The sequence below is a fragment of the Equus asinus genome, chromosome 19, assembly GCF_041296235.1.
Source record: "Equus asinus isolate D_3611 breed Donkey chromosome 19, EquAss-T2T_v2, whole genome shotgun sequence".
NCBI lineage: Eukaryota > Metazoa > Chordata > Mammalia > Perissodactyla > Equidae > Equus > Equus asinus.
The window spans coordinates 20,234,054-20,254,031 of record NC_091808.1 but is presented as its reverse complement, the minus strand read 5'-3'; the positions used below and the strand labels follow the sequence as shown (position 1 = coordinate 20,254,031).

General features: G+C 56.7%; 2 protein-coding genes across 5 annotated transcripts in view; one reads left to right on the top strand and one right to left on the bottom strand.

Moving 5' to 3' along the window:
• PNKD (PNKD metallo-beta-lactamase domain containing) overlaps window positions 1-19,978 on the top strand; it is a 58,221-nt gene that overhangs the window by 762 nt on the left and 37,481 nt on the right. The window contains exons 2-3 of one of the 2 annotated variants that reach the window (XM_070489737.1): window positions 119-287; window positions 1,333-1,726. In XM_070489737.1, coding sequence (XP_070345838.1) covers window positions 119-287; window positions 1,333-1,525 — 362 coding nt within the window. In that variant the 3' untranslated portion in view covers window positions 1,526-1,726. Of the gene's footprint in view, window positions 1-118; window positions 288-1,332; window positions 1,727-19,978 lie in introns of those variants that run through there. The other variant, XM_070489736.1, reaches the window with a different exon arrangement.
• On the bottom strand, window positions 2,426-19,395 carry TMBIM1 (transmembrane BAX inhibitor motif containing 1). Of its 3 annotated transcripts, none has more exons than XM_014852524.3 (12): window positions 19,259-19,395; window positions 10,307-10,535; window positions 8,758-8,852; window positions 7,699-7,763; window positions 7,431-7,484; window positions 6,810-6,860; window positions 6,262-6,301; window positions 5,970-6,007; window positions 5,721-5,808; window positions 5,313-5,408; window positions 4,240-4,293; window positions 2,426-3,835 (listed from the first exon to the last, which is right to left on the bottom strand). In XM_014852524.3, the coding sequence occupies exons 2-12, from the start codon at window positions 10,494-10,496 to the stop codon at window positions 3,689-3,691; spliced, it is 918 nt and encodes a 305-aa protein (XP_014708010.1). In that variant the 5' UTR covers window positions 10,497-10,535; window positions 19,259-19,395; the 3' UTR covers window positions 2,426-3,688. The 3 variants fall into 3 exon arrangements, with proteins under 3 accessions (XP_014708010.1, XP_070345843.1, XP_070345842.1); XM_070489742.1 differs by having other exon boundaries at window positions 10,409-10,535; XM_070489741.1 differs by lacking the exon at window positions 19,259-19,395 and adding an exon at window positions 14,137-14,456.

The window sequence follows — 19,978 nt, the reverse complement described above, 5'->3', positions numbered from 1 at the left end:
TTCTCCGTGGCTCTTGTTACTCCAAACTGCAGTCACTTCCCTTCCTCAGATGGCAGCCGCTCCTCCCCGGGCTTGCTTTTCGTCCTCTCTTACTGACCTTCCTTCCCTCCCTCCACAGGGATTCTCTCAGGAGCCACAGCTAACAAGGCTTCCCAGAACAGGACCCGGGCCCTGCAAAGCCACAGCTCCCCGGAATGCAAGGAGGAGCCTGAGTCCCTATCCCCCGAGCTGGAATACATTCCCAGAAGAAGGGGCAGGAACCCCATGAAAGCTGTGGGACTGGCATGGTAAGTTTTAACTAACCCTTTGCCCACCGATGGGGAGTGGCACGAGGGGAGGGCTGGGCCCAGAAACTGCTGCGAGCTGAATCCAAGGTTGTGGGGACAGCGTTGTTGGGTGCAAGGACTAAAATCTCAGAGGATGGGGCAGGGGAGGTGGGAAAGTGTGTGGAAGTGGAGAGAAAGTGAATTTTCTGTGGAGTAAGCTGAGTTAATCTAACTTGGATCCCTGGCTTCGTTCTCTTTTGGGAGCTTGGAGTGAGACCCATTTGAGATCTTTAATTGAGATAATTGATTGAGATCATGCAAGATTATATTAGTTTTATCGTAGCATCTAGAGGGTGTTCAGTACATTGTTATTTGAATCTGACTATGACCTTAATACGTATTAATGATCACTGTTAAAGGGAAAGGAGGTGGACATTAACAGTTTTTTCCAGCACCTGAGGTGTGCCAGTACTTTATGGTGTAATGTTTTAGTCTTTCTGAGATAAATGATTACATCCCCATTTCACAGAAGAGGGAACTGAGGCTCAGAACTGGGATTCTCACCAGCTCTTGTGACTCCATGCCCTTTCGCCCACAGCAAGGTGCCTCCCAAGTAGTGGTTACTCAGATTAAGAAGGGGAGTCTGGGAGGGGGTGTGGGCAGTTTAGGCAGAGGGAACCTTCTCCAAGACTTGGAGAGGGAAAGAGAATGGGCTGTCTATGCAGTCAGTGTGGCAGGATTGCCCGGGCTCATGTTGAGGAGCGGCAGGCTATATGGGAAAGGAACAAAGAGGTGGGCAGAGACCCAACCACACTGGGCTTTTGGGGCTGTGCCTAGGAGTTTGGCCTCGGCCGTGAAGTACTGGAGAGCTGTTACAGGCTTCCGAGCAGGGCAGCGGCAGGATCTGATTTGCGTGGGGCCCTCCAGCAGCCAGCGCGGAGGCTGAATAGACACGAGAGGTATTGCAGTGTTCACGCGATGGATGAAGTTGGAGTGAGATTCCCCCAGCTCCTCTGGCTCAGGCTTGGCCCCTCCCCAAACCCCGTGCACATCTCCCCACCCCTAGGGCCATCGGCTTCCCCTGTGGTATCCTCCTCTTCATCCTCACCAAGCGGGAAGTGGACAAGGACCGTTTGAAGCAGATGAAGGCTCGGCAGAACATGCGGGCATCCAACACGGGCGAGTATGAGAGCCAGAGGTTCAGGGCCTCCTCCAAGCCTACCCCGTCTCCTGATGCTGGGTCTGGGGTGCAGGCCTGAGGAACACTGCAGCCCTCTCCTAGACTGTGTTGACTGTGGTCTCCAGACTGTGGGGTCCCTTGGCTTTGGCCATGATTCTGGTCCTTGCCTCTGAAGTCCACCAGAGGGCGCGTGAAGCCCAGGCTGCTGCCAGCACCTGCCCGTCCCCTCCAGAGAAGCCAGCCAAAGGCAAATAAAGTTGAGTGTCTGAGTGGAAAGGCACCAGGAGTGGGTTTGTGAATCCCTTGGGATGGGAGGGGCAGGGTGGGGTTGGTTACTCATGTGTGCTCCCTCTCACAGAAGCCCTCAGTGTTCTTGGCTGGATAGTTGGGGCAACCACAGAGACTTAAGCACAGAAGCCTAGGCTCAGGCCCTGGGGAGCAAGCCCTCAGAGGTGCCGGCCAGGAGGGTGGGGTCCCACTCAGTCTCGAACAAATAATAAAGAGAATCATTGAGGGTTTGGAGGGAAAAAAACACTATTCCTCTTGGCTGAATCCAAATGATTCATCCTCTCTGGGCCTCAGTTTCCTTGTTTGTAAGAGAGACTGGACCAGTGATTTCTAAGGCAGGGGTTCTAAACCTGAACCTGTGGGCCAGCTTCCCCGCCATATGCAAACTAGTTTGTACACATCCAGCCTTGTGGGAAGAGAGCTCAGAGCTCTGGTGTGCTCCTGTAAAGGGTCCCTGATGCAGAACAGGTCACGTGCTCTGCTCGGAGCGGGTACTGTAGGGTTGAGCCTTCCCCAGCCTGTTGCCTCCATCACCAGCAAGTGCTGGGGCAAAGCGTGTTAGGTTACCTTGGAAAGGGTGAAAGACACCAGGCCAGAACACAGAGGGAGGAAGTGGATGCTTTGGCCAGGGCCAGACCAATCCTCCTGGAGCTGACAGCTTAAAGTGAAGAAAACCAGAACCAAACAGGGCTTTAATTTCTAAACAGAAGACTTTATTACTTTTCTAGTTATGTCCTTTGTGTGATATATTAGGACCAAGTACTTACTAGAGAAGTCCTAATTATATACCATGGGCTGACCTGGGTTCCACCCCGACCCGACAGAGTGACCCTTGTCCACTTCCCCATTCCAGCTTCAGGCACTTGGTGTCACAGAGAAAGCAACAGCTGGCTCAAGTCCACCCTCCCCCAGTGCGTGTTAGGAGCAGACTGAGAGGGCAAGTGTCCTTTCACTCAGGGCCCTCCCCGGCTTAGCAGAGGAAAGAACACAGAAGTTTCCATGGCCACCACCGTAGGCTTGCATATCCTTCAGACTGGGTGGGGGACCCCAAGGCATTTTCTCTGCCCCCACCCCAGTCCCCCTTCACCCTGGTTGCTTCCTGGCCACACTCATGATCCTACAGACCACCCCAGCTCCTGATCTTTGCCCCTTACTTTCTGCTCTGAGTAGCCTGAGCACAGGAAGCAAGAGGTCCCCAGAGCAGAGACCTCAGAAGCACCAGGGAGGCCCCAGGCGGCTGTGAAAGATGGGGACCAGGGGCTGCAAAGGGCCTGCTGTCGCCATCATCACCACAAGCCATGAGGAAGCGCAGGCCACATGCTGCTCCAACTGGTCCCTGTGCTTGACTCTGCTCACTCTCTTCCTCCCCGACCCCTAACCCAGATAAACAGTATACACATGCAGTCGAAAGAGGGGTTGAAGCAGGGGACCCCCGGGCACAGATCTCTTCTACCTTCCTGAGTTGGAAGGTGCCGACACTTGCCAAAGCAGTACAGGATATGGCCTATGAGTCCAGGCAGCTGGGGACAAAGTTCGCTGGCTTTCTTGGGGGTTGAGGGAGGAAACAGCTCCAGCTATAGAGCCCAGAGCCTGGGGCAGAGGTGGTAGGGGCCACCTCATCACCTTGATGTCACTTCTACCTCTCATAGTCTCTTTTAGCTATAGGATAGGCTCTTTTCATCCCTCCCTCTCCAGCCCCAGCTGTGCCATACAGTGAGTGGAGGGAGAAGGCACATCTTCAGCCTAGTCCCTGCCAAGTCCACCAAGGGCGAGACTTAGCCCCCAGTTTTTCCGGCCCCGCTAGGTACCTACACATCCACAGCCAGAGCGGCCAGCCATGCCAGGACAGAAAGGAAATTGGGCGTATTGCTTGAGAGGAAGGAAAGGGGTCTGAGGCCCAGGGCCCAGCCCTCTGGGGAAGGGGACGCCCAAGGCGGGGTGGAACCGGGGGTCCTCAGTTGCGATTCCCCACCAGCTGCAGCACAAAGGTGAAGATGTAGATGATGTCCGTGTAGATCTGCAGGGCGCCAGTGATGTAGTCCTCCGGGCTGATGGTGTGGCTCCGGTTCCCCAGGACCAGCTGCGTGTCGTAAGCCAGGAACTGCAGGGACAGGGGCGCCACAAGTGAGGGCCCAGGGGCTCAGTGGCTAGAGCCCGATTCTGGTCAGCAGCTCCGCCCGGGGAGCCTCCGTGCCCTGTGGTGTGCCTAGGGGCCACGTTAACGAAGAGCACAGCACGCGGTCTCCACTCTCCAGCGGTTCCAGTTAGGAGAGACAGACACACCGTCTCTACAGTACGGCCTGCTGAGTGTCCTAAGGCAGGAGGTGTGAACGAGATGGTGGGAATGCCCAGAAAATCAGTGGAACCTCCTGACAGTGGGGAGAGGGAAGGGCAGCTGTGGTCCCCCTCCCTTCCCCCCAAGCAGCCAAAATTCATGCTCCATCTACCCAGTTCCTCCCCTCCAGCCCCTCAGCCCCCATCCTAGAGGGGCAGGGCCTTACTCACCAAGGTGAAGCAAATGGCCCCCAGAGCAGCATAGACCATGTGAAGCCAGTAAATCTGGGGAGAGGACAGGGAGGGCGTTAGAAATCTTAGCAAAGCACAGACCGAGGCAGGCCCTCAGGACCAGCTCCCCCTGGAATTCTGGCATCTGAGTGGGGAGATCACAAAGCTAGCTACGAGAGGCCTACTTCTGCCTTCCAGATCCTGGAAGAAATTAAGAATGGTGACATACGTGGCAGAGAAAACAGAGGCTGTCCTCTAGTGACCATACAAAACCAGTCTCCACGGTTAGTTAAGGTACAGAAGTGTCCACTCTACTTCAGGACAAAGGAGGTGGTGGAACTCTAGCTCTGGGAGGGGTGGCCCCGGGCACTACTGGGGGAAGAGCCTTATCTCCTGTCCCATAGCCATGGTCAACATTCAACAGAGGGCTCCTGCGGCCCAGCCAGGGAGGGACCGACTAAAGAAGAGGGCTGGGAGGGAAGCCCCGACCACCCGGATGAAGATCAGAACCGGGGAGCAGCCCAGCTCAGTAGCCCTCCAGTGCCTCCACAGAAGGGCAAGGCCAGCCCGTGGTCAAGTGGGCAGGCGGCCCCCTGTTCCTATGCTTCCCCTTCCAGTCGGTGCTCCCCTCCCTGCCAGGAGACTGCCCTCATCCCAGGGACCTCACGCTCCCCCCTGGAGAGGAGGAGAAATGAAACTGGAATGAAACAGCAGTTGGATACAGTGATCCTGAAGGTCCTTCTATCCAAGCTATCTCCTCGGTCCTCTGGGTTCCACTCCGGGTCTGCCTGCAGAACCTGGTCTCAGCTGTCAGACAGAGCTCATCCCTCCTCCCCATAGAATTCCATGATGCTGTCCAGGGCCTCAGGTGCCATGACTCCCAGGGCCTCTGTCTCCAAAGAGACACTAGACCCAAAGGACGGCGCTTCGGCATTGGCGTCTTTGCTAGCTAGTTGAGAGGTTCTGGAAACCAGAGCCCACCCAGAGGCCTGTGGGGCCTGCTACAGCTCATTACACAGACAGTCTCCTCTGAGCATGGGGTTCACCGACTGCAGCTCTCCCGGGACACTCACATATTTGAAGGACAGCACAATGGCAGTGACAATCCCAGTCACCATCATCACAATTCCCAGGACACAGAAGAGGCCTGTGCATGAGGTGAAGTCCACCTGCCAGGAAGGGAGAAGGAGGCACCTGTCACATGAGTGCCACAGCTAGCAGCCCAGCCAGACTGGCCCTGCCTCCCCCCACCAGAGAGGGCCAGCGCTGCCTGATGGGGGCATGGGAGTGACCGTGACATTCCAAGGACAGACACAGGAAGCAGTTTTGTTGCTGTAGCCATGAAGAGAAGGGGATTAGGGTGTCTAAGGGAATGCCCCGCATAGGGCTCTGGGCCCTCCCAGGGCTCCTCAAGGGCCCACCAAAGGGCCAGGTCTGTACAAAAGCAGGTTGGGGTGCCAGGGAGGCCGTGCAGCTCTCACCTTGGTCTGGAAGCAGAAGACGGTGACTGAGATGGACACCACGGCAGTGATGATCATCGCAATGATGACGGCTTTGGTTTCATACACACTGTGGGGAAGGAGCGAGGAGAGGCCTGAGGCATGAGCCCCCATGATGACTTCAGAGCCCCACTTCCAGAAGGACCCCATACAGATGACTCCAGCCCAGGGATGTCCCACTCCCTAGAATACACACTTCCCAAGAGTGTAGTGCTTTGTCCCTGAACGTACCTGGAAATGGTGCCTGTCATGAAGCCCAGGGCAAGAGTCTGCGGGAAGGACAGAGAGGAGAGGGAGACACTTGAGCAGGAAGGCGGGGCTGAGAGGCACGGCCAGGGTGGACTGCCAGAGCGGGGGTAAATGTGACAGGTGGAGAGGTGGCCCCCAAGGAGACGAGGGGCAGGGCTCAGGATGAGGTGGGAGCGAGCCAGGGACATCTCCCACAGTGGGGTCCCCATCCTTCCCTAGGGCCAGCCCTCCCTCACACCGTCTCCACACCCTCCCTCAACCCTTCTGGACTTACAAAGATGGTCAGCAGAATAATGTTCCATGGGAAACGGCGTCTGAAGGGAAAGAAACCAGGATTGAGTGACTTGGGCCAGCCAGGCATCAGAGACTCCTTTAGCAGAAGGAACCTAGAGACTTAGGCGTTGATTTGGAGAAGAGGCTGTCACGGCCTTGGGTACCTGGTCAGGTGTTCTATGCAGGGGCAGCAGGGAGCAATGGGACAGACCTGGGCTGTGGAGCCACAAAGACCTGGATTCGTCTGCAGCTCTTACACTAACTACCTCTGTGGCCATGAGAAAGTTACTCAGCCTCTCTGAGCCGTGGAGTCTTCCTGTTGGTTCAGTGGTTAAAATGCTACATATCTCGCAGGGCTGCTGTAAGAATAATAGCTGCATAGCTAACAGCTCCCACACATGTGCAGTACTTTGTGCACACCTGAACATCGTCATCACTGCTTGTAAGGCTCTGCCCACCTGCTAGAAGGAACCCCCTTTCTTCCCTAAATACTCCGCCCCTTCCTGTCCCCCACCACCCCTTCTCATTCTCTAAGTCTCTGGGACTCACCTGGGTCCCTGGCAGCAGGCAAGGGTCAGGTAGGTGACCAAGAAGACAGCACTGGGGAGAAAGAGATGGGGAAGTCACCCACAGGCCCTACCTAGCGGCCCTCCGCAGGCCGGCAGGTTGGAGGCCCCCAGAGCTGTGGAGAAGTCAGGGGGAGTGACCCCACAGGCCAGGATGCCCCCAGCCTGGGCCGATCTGCAGTAGGCATGCTGCCACCAGTTCCCACTGCCTGCTCCAGGGCCATGTGATGCTGGTGCTCCTCACTTGGTCACACCCACCCCTGCTTCCCAGCACAGCTGGCAAGCTGGAGGGCCCGTCTCAAAAAGTATTTTGAACATACTTTTTTTTTTGCTCCCCAAAGCCCCAGTGCATGGTTGTATATCCCAGTGATAAGTCCTTCTAGTTCTTCTGTGTGAGCCGCCACAGCATGGCAACTGACGGACGGGTGGTGTGATTCCACAACTAGGAAGCGAACCCAGGCCGATGAAACGGTGAGCGCCAAACTTTAACCACTAGGCCATCAGGGCTGGCTCTCAAAAAGTATTTTGATCCCTGCACTGAGCAAAGCTGCTCAGTTGTCACCCCTCCTCTCCATGCCCCAAGCAGAAAGGAGCCCAGGCTCACTAGGATATGTAGTAGACGAACAGGTTTTTCCTCACGAACTCGCCGACCGGCCTCCTGTGGAGCAGGAGAGGACAAGAGAGGAGTCACACCACAGCCTGCCTGCCTCCCTGCTGAGTGCCAGGGACAGCCTGCTGCGCCATCTTCTCTAATCACCCGCATCCCAACTCCTCGTCCAGTCCCCAACTCACACTCCCAGCAGGTGACCCAGAGCCCCGGGCCTAGGACCCCAGAGCTGGCAGGAGTGGGGCAGAGAGGCCTAGGGACTCACACGAAGGTGAAGATAGCAATGATGGCCACCGTGATGAGCAGCTGGATGGAGATGATGCTGTAGACCTGGAAGGCAGACAGCCGGGGGCAGCACGGGCCACCGTCCCACACCCCTGGCCTCTACCCAGACCCTGCCCCGTCCCCCTCCCCGGCCCTGTGTTCACAAGTGGGGAGGGGCTCCTTCTTCACTCTGAAGGATCTCCTCTGCATTCCCACTTGAAAGCCCTCCCCAGCTGCCTCTTGACCGAGAAGCCACCCCCAAGTGAGGAGTCTGGCTCAGACACGACACACCCCTCAGGGCTGACCCCCGCCTCCAGCTGCTCCTTGACATCTCCCGTGCCCACCCGACACCCGGCCTCTCGGCACTCCATCACTGCACTGCCCCGCGTCTGCAGCAGGACAGCTGGCAGCTGTCGGGTCCCTGTGTCCTCTGAGCAGGGCGCTGTGCAGCCTAAGACAAGGATGGGGACTACCAACGAGTGTGGTCATTTCTGGCTTCAAGTTGCTTACAGTCTAACAGGAGAAAGAAGTTTGTGGAGGGCAGAACACTGTCAGAGCCTGTGTAGATCTCCCCAGATTGAATCTGTGCCCCCAAAACCTGGTCAAGGAAGAGAGGAGCAAAAGGCGGGCAAGGGGCCAGCCCAGTGGTGCAGCGGTTAAGTTCTCATGTTCCGCTTCAGCGACCCGGGGTTTACCAGTTCCCATCCTAGGTGTGGACATGGCACCACTTGTCAAGCCATGCTGTGGCAGGCATCCCACATATAAAGTAGAGGAAGATGGGCACGGATGTTAGCTCAGGGCCAGTCTTCCTCAGCAAAAAAAAAAAAAAAAAAAAAAGAGGAGGATTGGCAGCAGACGTTAGCTCAGGGCTAATCTTCCTCAAAAAAATAAATAAAAATAAAAACAAAAGGAGGGCGAGCCCGTGTCAGAGGAGCTGGGGCCTCGAGGAAAGTGCAGGGCCAGAGAGCCTGGGAGGCAGCAGCGTTTGCAATGGAAATGAGCCCCCCCTTCCCACCATCTGAGGGGCCCAGGGACCCCTGCCTCCCAGCCCATGTCTCACCTTTCGGATGAAGGCGTGTCGGACTTTCCTGTCATCCCACTCTCCAGCCCCGAAGCTGTCACTCACTGCTCTCTCCTCCCGGTCGTAGCCCCCGCCTGGGACGGATCACGTATGACCAACTGAGGACCTGGGACATACGGCCTCAACCCCAAAGCCCCCGTGACATTTTCGCAAACAAAGTCTCAGGTCTCTCCAGCCAAAAGACAAGTGATAGAATTCAGGATTCCTCGCCCAAGCCGGGTCCTCTAGAATGTCCCCAGAGTGACCCAGAGCTGGCCCGGGCACCAGATGGAGCCAAGGGCCCCTGTCATGAGGGGGCTTAGGCCTGAGCCGTTCCATCAGCACGAATTTATTGAGGGCTCCTGGGTGCTCTGGGGTCTGAACACACATGGTCCTGCCGTCGGGGTCGCAGTCTAGTAAGGAAGCCAGACAGGCACAGGGCTTGGAGTACTGGCCAGAGGAGCTGGCGAGGTCAGAGCGGGGAAGTCAGGGATGGAAGGCCAGGAAAAGGACGGTGGAAACAGCGCATGCGTGTGGAGGGTGAGATCAGGGTGTGAGGCCTGATCATCAGGCCTCTGGGGGCCGGAGCCAACACGAGGACTCAGGGCAGACAGGTATGTCAGGGGTACACATGTGCAGGATGGGGCCAGCCATACACGTGACTGATTCATGATCTTCACACCAGAACACGCATGCCTAGAGACCTGGCTGAGCTCCGGGATTCCAGAGATGCTTCAGGGGCTCAAAACGTTCCTTGAATGCCTCCTGGGAACTGCTTTCAAAATCCGCGTATGAGCCACTCAGGAAAAATCTCACTGCCTTTGAACCTCATCTCATTTCTTAACAAACAGAGGGTTAACCTCCGTGATGTTTATCAAACATCCAAATGACGGCTAGATGGTTACAAAAATCAGATATTACCGGGGCCGGCCTGGTGGCATAACGATTAAGTTTGCACACTCCACTTCAGTGGCCCGGATCCCGGGCACAGACCTAGCACCACTTATCAAGCCATGCTGTGGTGGAGTCCCACATATAAAGTAGAGAAAGATGGGCACAGATGTTAGCTCAGGGGCAATCTTCCTCAAAAAAAATCAGATATTACCACAAAGGATGAGGATCTGTCAGCACCGAGAATATTCTGAAAAAAGAAAAAAACTGCTTCTGGCTCAAGCCACTTCCTAAGGAAGAAATAAGTCTGGGTAAGGTGGCAACTGCAAGTTTGGAAGCGGAAATGGCCTCCTAAGGTCGCCACTCCAAAGTAATTCATTACTTCACCCACCACTTTCTCATCTGATGTGGAGTTCTGGGGTGTGTCTTATGGACTCGGTCTTCTTGCTGAATAAGGGGGCTAGCAGGTGGTTTGGGGGGCTCGGTGCTGAGCGAAAGAGTAGGGAGGTGACAAAGATGGGGAAACAGAGGGAGAGATTGAAAGGGAAGGTAGAGAAAGAGATTAACGGGAATTTGGAAAGGAAGGAAAGGAGGTGGCCTCATGTGCTCACGTGCTGCCTCCTACCCCCCCACCCCCAGCAACCCTTCAGGGACTCACCATAGTTCATGGGCATCGGGTGGATGGGGGGCATGGGCTGTGGGTAGCCAGCAGGGTGACCATAGCCAGGCTGTGGGTAGGGAGGGTAGGCGGGGTACCCACCGGGCTGCCCGTAGCCCCCCTGGGGAGGAGGGCCAGGGTACAGGGGGTTGCGGTCCTCATATGGAGGGGGAGCACTGGGGGTAGACATGGCTGCTCAAGGGCTGAGGGGAGACCCCAGCTGCTGGACCTGAAATGGGAGACAAGAAAAGCAATCATGAGTGTCCAGGCCCAGCTCACTCAGCCCAGGGCAGGCTGCCTCCATGGAGAGGAGACCCTCACATTTCTCTCTCCATCGCACATGTTGTTCTCTGCCCACAAGCTACCCTCCCACCGCCGTCGCCCCACCAGCTCAGCACCTGCCCCCACCTCCATGCCAGCTTCCTGTGCGCAGCCCTCCTTGCTGTGTCACTGCCTGCCTTAGGAAAGCAGGAGGGGGCACCTAGTGCAGGAGGCCAGAGCACTCACTGGGCAGCAGTGGTGTGACAGACAAGAACCAGGGGCCCTGGGGACCCCATGCTCACAGGGCCCTGGGGCCCTGTGCTCATTAAAGACAGGCTTCCAGTGACCAGGGGAGAAGCCCAATGGCCCCAGCAACGCCTCCCAGTGAGTCGCATGGCCAACTGGGACCCATGGAAGGAGTCAGCCCAGCCCCTAGGGCAGCTGGCAGGAGCAGGAGCGCCAGGCCTGAAAAGCAGAGCTGGGAGGAGCCACAGCCATAGGGGGCAGGGGGGACAACAAAGGCTGGCCCCAGGGCTGGAGCTGCCAGGCCCGGAGGAGGAGAGCCCCTGGATAGTGGCAGGCTGAAGTCAGGGGCCGCTGGAGAGGCCTCGGGCTGGGGGCTGGGAGACTACACAGAGGGCAGGCCTGAGACAGGACTTTCTGGTTCTTCAGTCACAGCTGGGGCTCGGGAGACAGGCGTGGGGCGGCCTGTGGCTGTCACCACTCTCTGCATGGCCTTGCCAGGCAGCAGATAGAGCATGCAGGGCCCTGAAGCCCCAGGGTCCCCGTGATCCCTGCCTGTGCCCCTGTACCCCCAGGGGCCATAGCTAGAGGGGAGGAGGGAGCCCTGAGGAATTAGTCAGTCCCTTCTCTGCGGCAGGAGCCCCACAGCCGGGGGTGGGCTGAGGAACAGGGAGCAAGGAAGCAGAAACAGAGATCAGATTCCCTAAAAGCTCAGGTCAGATGAGGGAACCAAGGCCCAGAACAGTGCAGTGACTCCCCAGGGTCCCAGGTTAATAGCACAGCCAGAATTGAGGCCTTCAGGGTGCTGGGTGTGTGTCCTCTAGATCACGCTGTGTTCTTCAGGCCTCTTCTGCCAAATAAGTGTCCTCCGGGCCCTGTGTTCCCCTCCACGGAGGCAGAGATGGGGGCTTGGGAAGGGCTAAGGAGCCAGTCCCTGGAAGGTCCCTATGTCTGGTAGGGCCGAGCCATGACAGAGTCTGGGCCCCTGAGAGCACCTCCCAAGGGGTGGAGTTTTAGGGCCCCACAGGGAGGAAGCACCCAGGCCCAGTCAGCAGGCATCCTGCGAGCCTCTGCTAGAAGGAGGGGAGAACCGGCTTGTCTCTTAGGGCAGCTGCGCAGTTCAGGGAGCAGACAAAGCGCTGCCTCGGCTCTTCTCTCTTTCCACAGCTGGGATCATCCAGAGGGGAAGGTGCCAGGGAGGGTGGGGACGAGCGATGGAATACCGGGCCAGGCCTCTAAATGGGTTACTTTGAGGAAATCTGCTCTGCATCTTCCCAGAGTAACAGACGACAGCAAGAACGCATCAGGCCAAAAACGAGACAGACCTTCCTCACAGAGAGGGTGTAACACAGCAAACCAGGGCGACAAAAGCGGGGTCGTGGGCAAGGGCCTGCAGAGTCGGGCAGGGTGCCCTGAGGGAATCAGGGAGCAAAACCAAAAACTGGGTGGTGTTTGTTTAAGAAACAGATATTAACTGTTTGTGAAAATGTTTGGGGCTTAGGTAAGGGTAGGAAAATTAGTTATAATACGTGGATCTCCTTAATAGACTTCTAAAAAAGCAGGAAGAGAAACTGGGTTCTCCTCCCCTGAGGCCAGGGCCTCTTCTCCCTACACGGGTCTCCCCGTGCCCTCCAAAAACCCCCTTTAACTCCACCAGAGGCAGGTTACATTCGGAGTAGGGTTATCTGTCATCATTCCTGTCATCTCGGCACCCCAGGCCTATCTGACATCCACCATGTGGGTGGTGGTACAAAGGTGAACAGGCTGAACATGGCCCCAGAGACACCGGCAGGAAAGGCCCCTGTGGTCAGAAGCCCCCGCTGGGCCACCACACAATGATGTCACCACAGCCTGGTCCTGTCGCCTCCTCAGGTGCCCCTCCGTGAAGTGAGGTGGAAGGGCCAGCTGGTCTCTGAGCTCATCTCCAGCTCTAAGAGACTGTAATCCTGAGACTTCCTGAGGAGCCTGGCTACTGGAGGGCCCGCCCTTTGCCTGGACAGCCGGTGGCCCCTCCCTCCTTCCTCTAAGCCAAACCCAACAAACCGGTCCCTCCCCACACCAGAGAGGCTACAGCCACAGCATGCAGGGTGAATCAGGGCAAAGACGTCAGCCTTGGATGCACCACCAGGACTCCAGTGTTCCGGTCCAGCCCAGCGGGCTGCTGACTCACAGAGACTCCTTCTGACTTCCTTGCCCCTCCCTTTGACTCGGCTGGCCTCAGAGGAATTCACCAGTAGACCTGCCTTCTGGGAACAGAGCAGGTCACAGTCCAGTTCCCTGGGGCTCGGCCACCAGCCCATGCTCACCAGAGACTGGCACTGACCACTTCACCTCACTAGGCCTCAGCTTCCCCACCTGGAAAATGGGGTTAACATGATCATAGCACCCTCCACAGAGTTGTTGTGAAAAGTAAATGAGAAAACACAGAGTGCCTGGTACAGTGCCCGAGCCCTGATAAACAGTAAAGGTTGGCTATTTTTAGTCATTATTTCACCAAATCCTTACAATAGCCCAGCAGTGTAGAGAACGTCATTATCCCCATTCACAGATGAAGCAACAGAGGCTTAGAAGAATCAAGTCACTTGCCCACGGTTCCCTGGCCAGGGGGTCACGAGGTCAAGACTTGAGCTGCCTGACCCCAGAGCCGTGCTCTTGTGTTTTTTTTAAGTTAATTTTTATTGAGTTTATGGTTACAATCTTGGGAAATTTCAGTTGTACATCATTGTCTGTCAGTCGTGTTGTAGGTGCACCCCCACCCCCTTTCCCCTGGTAGCCTCTAATCTGTTCTCTTTGTCCACATGTTTAAACTCCTCATATGAGTGGAGTCATACAGAGATTGTCCTTCTCAGTCTGCCAGAGCTGTGCTCTTACACCCCCTGCTCTGCCTGCTCACAGGCACCGTGTCTGTCCGCCTGCACACGGCTTCCCCTCCAAGACTTTCACAAGAACGTAAGGCTTACACAACACACGCACGCCAAGCCACTCAGCCCGTCCACAATGCCCCCGCTTCCCCAACCCCGGGCAGCCGCCAGGAGGTGAAGAGGGACGTCAGAGCTGGAAGGAAACTCGCTCATCTGAGGCCAGCCAGCCCCTTGCTTTACTACAGACAGTACAGTGCAGGGGGCAGAGTGACCAACCCTTGTCACAAAGCTGGGCCTGGGGCCGGGACTCCATTCCAACTCTCTAGTGTAGACACCTGGGTGCAAGAGAGGGCGAGAGTGTCCAGGCTGGTCAGGGCAGTGGCTAAGCTCAGCCACTCACCTCCGAGCAAGGCCAGCTGGCCAGGAGCCTCAGGGCCAGGGCTCCCAGGCCACCGCCCGACCTACCTGAGGTCCCTGGCCACTTCCGCGTCATCAGGGCCTCCGCTAGGGATGAGGTTTAGGCTGGCATCTGCCTAGGGAGTGGGGAAAGGAGGAAGTGGGCAGTGTTTGCTTTCCACGCTATGACTAAAGGTGGGAGCTGGAGAAGAACGTAGAGTCGAAAGGGGAGGAGGAGGAGATCCAGAGGCAGAGTGAGGAGGGTTGATGCCCAAAGACTAGAAACCAGGAATCAGGTCCTCTGGGTTCCACTGGTAGCTTTGGGAGGGCTCGCAGTCTCCAGGGGCTAAAAAGGACGTTTAACGTTCCCACCGGAAGCTTGAATTTTCCTAAAACACAGTGTACATTCGGTTTCTACAGAACAACTCCAGCAGCAGGGAGCAGCTTGGGTTGTTAGAACTTTCTTCCTCACAAGACACTCAGACTCGGCCCCATCCTTGCCCATTACAGATCTAAGTTTGCTCCCCATTCTCATGGCCCCCACCCCCATCAGGAAGGAGCCAGACCCTCTCCTTTCTCCCAAAGGACCCCCAGACCCAGCCATCACAGCAGCCAAGTGCGGGAGCTCAAACGCATGACTTGTTGGCTGTGGAGGTTTTCAGATGCAGCCTTGGGGGACATCTCAGTGTGGCCACCATGCTCGCAGCCAGCTGAGGCCCGGGCTCCAGCTCCCCAGGGAGACTCTGAAGGGTTAAGGCTCTGGCATCTGCAGAGGAGGCCTGAGCTACTGGGGTTACAGCAAGAGGGTGTGTGTGTTGGAGGGAGGGGCGGAGAGGAGCAGCTGACTGATCCAGGCAGCCTGCCCGCCTCCCTGCCAGGAGCCTCCCTGCCAGGAACGGATGCCCAGGGCCAGAGTGGAAAGAATAGCTCAGAGTGCGCATCTCAGGAAACCCCACCCAGCAGGCAGGAGCACGCAGGCGGGGCCCAGGCCTGCCTGACAGTCTCCTTACCTCCCCTTCCCTTCACCTCCCCAACTCCCCCAGCACTCCCCTCCCTGCCAAAAACACTTCCCCTCACCCCAGCACACAGCCACCAGGGCAAAGGAGAAAAAGATGCACCCAGAGTGTCTGGACAAGTCACCAGGCCTGAGGCACACCAACCAAGGGGCCCAAAATCAACTTAGCCTTCTGCCCGCCTGGTCTCTGGGATTAACAGGATGACACTGAAAGGATCTAGAAAGGATCTGGACTTTAGAAACCATCTGGTCAGCTGACAGACAAGGAAACCCCAGAGCCACGAAAGTTCCTGCCCCACCTGCGACAGGCCCTCCTGATCTTGGGTTTGGAACTTCCATCCCCAGCCCAGCCCACTGTCTGAGGACTCAGAGCGACCGACGCAAGCACACACATGCTGAGGCGGAGCCAGAAGCCACCCGTTCCCAGAGTTCTCTGTGCCCTCCCGCTCAGAAACAGATAAGGCTGCCAACCCGTGACTTCCCTTCCAGCCTCCCGGTCTCCAGCCAGGGTGGCCTCTCTCCAATCCAAGACTGAGGGGCGGCTCCAGTCTCCAAGGAAGGGGAGCCGCCCTGGAGAGCAGGGGAGGACCCAGGCACCCGCAGCTTCCCCATCGCCCTTCTCTGGGGGGTAGAGCTGTCATCAGAGTAGGTAACCTCAGAGACTCCAGCCGAGTCAGTGGTCAAACAGCCTGGGTGTGCAGATAAGGAAAGAGGAAGCCATTAACGGGGGCTAGATGCCACTTCAGAAACAGCCCCCTATCCACTGCCTTCTGTGTGTTCCATCTCCTCCTGCCTGGTCAGTGGAAGTTAGGACCGGAGAGGCAGACAGATAATTAACAACCCACAACGGAGAAGGGAGACAAACCTTCACTCCGGTGGGCAGGGAGGGAAGAGAACCACTTATGGTAGTAAGTACTGTGTACTTACCACTGAGGACTAAGGCACGTCTGAAGTACTGTGTACTTACAAGCAGGTAACCGAGACTCACAACGGCCCTGTGAGGTGCAAATTCGTATCCCCACTCCACAGATGAGAAAACTGAGATTCAGAGAAAACCAGGTCTCTGGTCCCAGAGCAGGTGAACAGCAGAGATGGGTCTGAACTCAGATCTGATGGCTGATCTTAATGGTCCTGCCCTCTGCTTTTACACCTGCCTGGAGCAGAAGTCCCCAAGGCACCTCCACGAGTCACCTGTGTGACCAGGCCAACACCTGGGGCGGCCGCAGTAGCACAGACCTTTGTTGTTGATACCAATCCCCTGTCCCCTGCAGCAAGTCCAGCCAGGCCAGAGCCCTGGGCGAGGAGGCAGGGAGCTGAGTTCCTGTCCTGGCTCTGGTCCTGACTCCACCGTGTGCGGCACGGTAGGCCACTGCACATCTCTGGACTCAGTTTTCTCATCCGTAAAACAAATACCCTGAACCAAGCATCAAAGCCCACTCCACCCCTAACAGTCTCTGGTTCCGAATAAACAGCCAAACGGACCAGAACAGAAGGCTTCAGGGCAGAACAACGTACTTCCTAAACAATCTACGCGGGGTCACTACCAGTGTGAAACTGGTCTGGAGGACTCTGCAGAGGGCAGAGGCACATGGCATGGGGGTGTTCTGGGCCTGGGAGTGGCCATAACTCCCTCTCCCCGCACACTGCCCCCATGTTGCCCTCTGGACCCTGTGGCCAGCATCTCCTGGGGCTCACTTAGCCCAGAGCTTGCAGAGACACAGGGGAACTCTGTAGAAAAGAAAGAGTACAAGGCAGGAAGTCAAGAGTCCTGGGTTCAAGTTCTAACTCTGCCACTAACTAGTTGTGGGAATCCAGGCAGATGACCTCCGTTGGCCTCCCTTTCCCCCAAACCAGCCCACACGGGGAAGGGAGGGGGGGCTAGTTACCGGGAACCAGAGAGTAGAGAGCCAGCCAGGCTTTTCCCGGACTGCTCGAAGAACACTGCCCTGGAGATGCTAAGGGCCCTGAGAAACAGCCACAGCCCCTTTTGGAAATTCACAGGGCACAATGGCATATGAAGCCTCTTCGAGGTCTGGGGGGGAAAAGCCAACGCTTTCTTTAACCCAGGGCTCCTTCAGACTTCCTTAAGCCTGAAACCTTCTATCAGGGCACAACTAATTAATATCCTGTGGGACGCTGACCAGGCCACCTTTGTGTTACAGACAGACCCAACCCTGAGAATGATTCACGTCCTAACTCCTCATATCTTAAAACCCCTGTCCTTACACCCAGCCCCTCAGAGCAGTCACATCAAGTACCAGGCGTGCCCCTCACTCTCAGAGTTAGCTCGATGCCAGGGTCCTCTGGGAGGGTCGTTCCTCTCCTCTTACTCCCCCACCCCCAGCCCCCAGACAGCTACTATTAGCATCTCCACGCGGGATTGACTGCCAAGGGCTGGGGGACATCTCCAACCAGCACAGAACCAGGAGGCTGGCATCCCCTAACATCACCTTTATGTAATGGGACAAAACACAAATCATTAGATACAGGAAGAACGACTCATTCTCATCTTCCTCCCTGACCAGTGTTTTGAGCATCCTCCAGGCACCCCGCACTGTGGCCTCTGGCCGCCTGGATATCATTTCTACTTCAAAACAATACCCAAGTTTTGGCCTGGAATCCCAGAATCTTAGAGTTGGAAGATTCCATCAAGACCATCCCCGCCATGGCGTTCCCAACAGAATACTCCAGAAAGCCCACATCAGGGTTAACCAAATTGTTAGCAGAGGCCTTCTTCCCAGAATGCTGTATGAGCTTCCACCCCCTGGCCTTCCCAGTGGGGCCCTCTGAAGACACACAAGTGTGTGTCCCTTCTCTGGGGCTTCTGCTCTTTCTGAAGGGCCCAGGGTGAGAAGTTTTGAGGATGGAAGCACTCCGGCAGAAGCCCCGTACCCATGGAGGAGGCTGAGCTGAGGTGGCTATTACCTCAGCTCATGACATGAGCTTCTCCCCAGACTTCAGGTGTAACCCATCATTACCTCTCTGACTTGCTCATTTTTACAAGTGAGGCCCTGAGGTCATGGCACAAGACGACAGAGGAAGTCAGGGCCTTTAACCCTGTGTGTCCCCCACTTCTTTCTAAGTTACAAACTGGGTCTCTGTTTGGGTCTTGGTGACTGGAGAGACAGGCAGGTGAGGAGGAAGCATGGCTGCCCTTAGCCCCAGACCAAGCAGCCCCAAGGAAGCACCTGGCTCCCCTGCCACCACTGGCCAGGCCAAAGGCGCCAGCTTTGAAACCAAAACCCAGGGGTGAGATGAATATTTCAGAGCCCCAGAGAACTGGACACCTGAGGGACCTTCCGTGACATCTGGCTCTGACCCTGGCTCCCAGGCCTAGGCCAGCTTACCAGTCGTCCAGGTTCCTCAGTAGAACCCCACCCCCTGGGTACCACACAGAGGCCACCGCTGAGGGAGAGGGCAGGGAGACCCCCAGAGGACAAGAGCTGATGCAGAGCCCGCAGAGCAGGCCCAGGCCTCCCAGCCGCCTCCCTCCACTCGCCCTCTGACGTGCCCTGCTTCTTCCCAGCCTCCAATGGTTTTCCCCTTTGCCGTTTTCCGGTTCGGTTTTCACTCTGACCCAACGAGGCGAGGAGAAAGACAGTACTTTCCTGTAGCTTTCCGAACCCGGCCCGGGACAATGGCTAGAAGCAGGGGCACTGAGGCAAAGTCATGGTGACAGCAGTGGCCACATCCCCTCACCCAGGACGTGGGCTGCTCACTGCTTCCACCCTGTCTATGAGCTGGGACCCGTTCCCCCACTCACTGAAATACTCATTCACCTGTCTACACCAAGGCTGCCGCCAGGGCCTGCAGGGACAACTTGGGGCCGGCCCTGGGCCGCCTCCCCTCCCCCCAGCAGCTGAGCGCCCTGACTACCCTCATCACACGCACAGCTGGCCACTCTGGGGCTGGCACTCCGGACACGCCCTGCGACAGTCGCGCCAGAAAGAGGGACCTGACACCCTTAGATCCCGGCCCCCTCGCCGGGGCCCACAAACTGTTGCTCGGCTCTCAAGGCTAAACAGGCGCCGCTCGCTGGCCCCAGGAGCACCGGGAAAGCGAAACTCCAGAGGTGACGGCGACAGATCCCCATGTGGGCCGGCCCCCCGCGCACTCCCGGAAAGTTTGGGACCCCGGCCCAGCGCCGCCCAGCCCCTGCCCCGGCCCCGGGCTTGCCTGGCCGCTGCGGACGGTGCGATCCGACCTCCTCCTGGCGGGGCGAGTCCGGCGCCGCCCGCGCGGGCCTGGGCTGGGCAGGGGCTCCGCGCCCCGCCCAGTCGCGCTGCCCCCGGGGGGCGGGGCCTCGGGGCGCCGCCAGGGGGCGCTGGGGGCCGCCGGTCCCGCCCGCTTCCGCCAGGTTCGCGCGCCTCCCAAGACCACGAGGACTTTCTATCATTTTCAGATTTAAAGCGAATATATGATCATTGATGGAAACTTACAAACCCCCAAAATACAGGAAGGAAATCACTTCTCTCCACCTCCTCCCGCCTCCCAGCGGGAAGCGTTTGCTTTTGGTGCTTCTTTGCCTTTACGTATTTTACTTGCTTTTCTAGAGTGGGGTCCTGTTGAATGATGTTTTGTTTATGGCTTTTCTTTTACTTCGTACTTTATCATGAACGTTTTTCTTGTCACTAAGTATTCTTCAAAAGCACAATTTTAATGTCGCAAAGTATTCTATCACATAGCTATACTGATTTATAAAATCAATCTCCTAACGGAGGACATTTATATTTTTACCCTTATTTTACTATTAGACATAAATCCATGATGAACTCCGTGACAATTCTATGCTTTTAAGCCAAATGTACTTTCAAGTGTAAAACTTCAAACGTTCAAACGTAGAGATGGAACTTAGAATCTCTGTCCGTAAGAACTGCAAGTTACTTCAACCAGGAA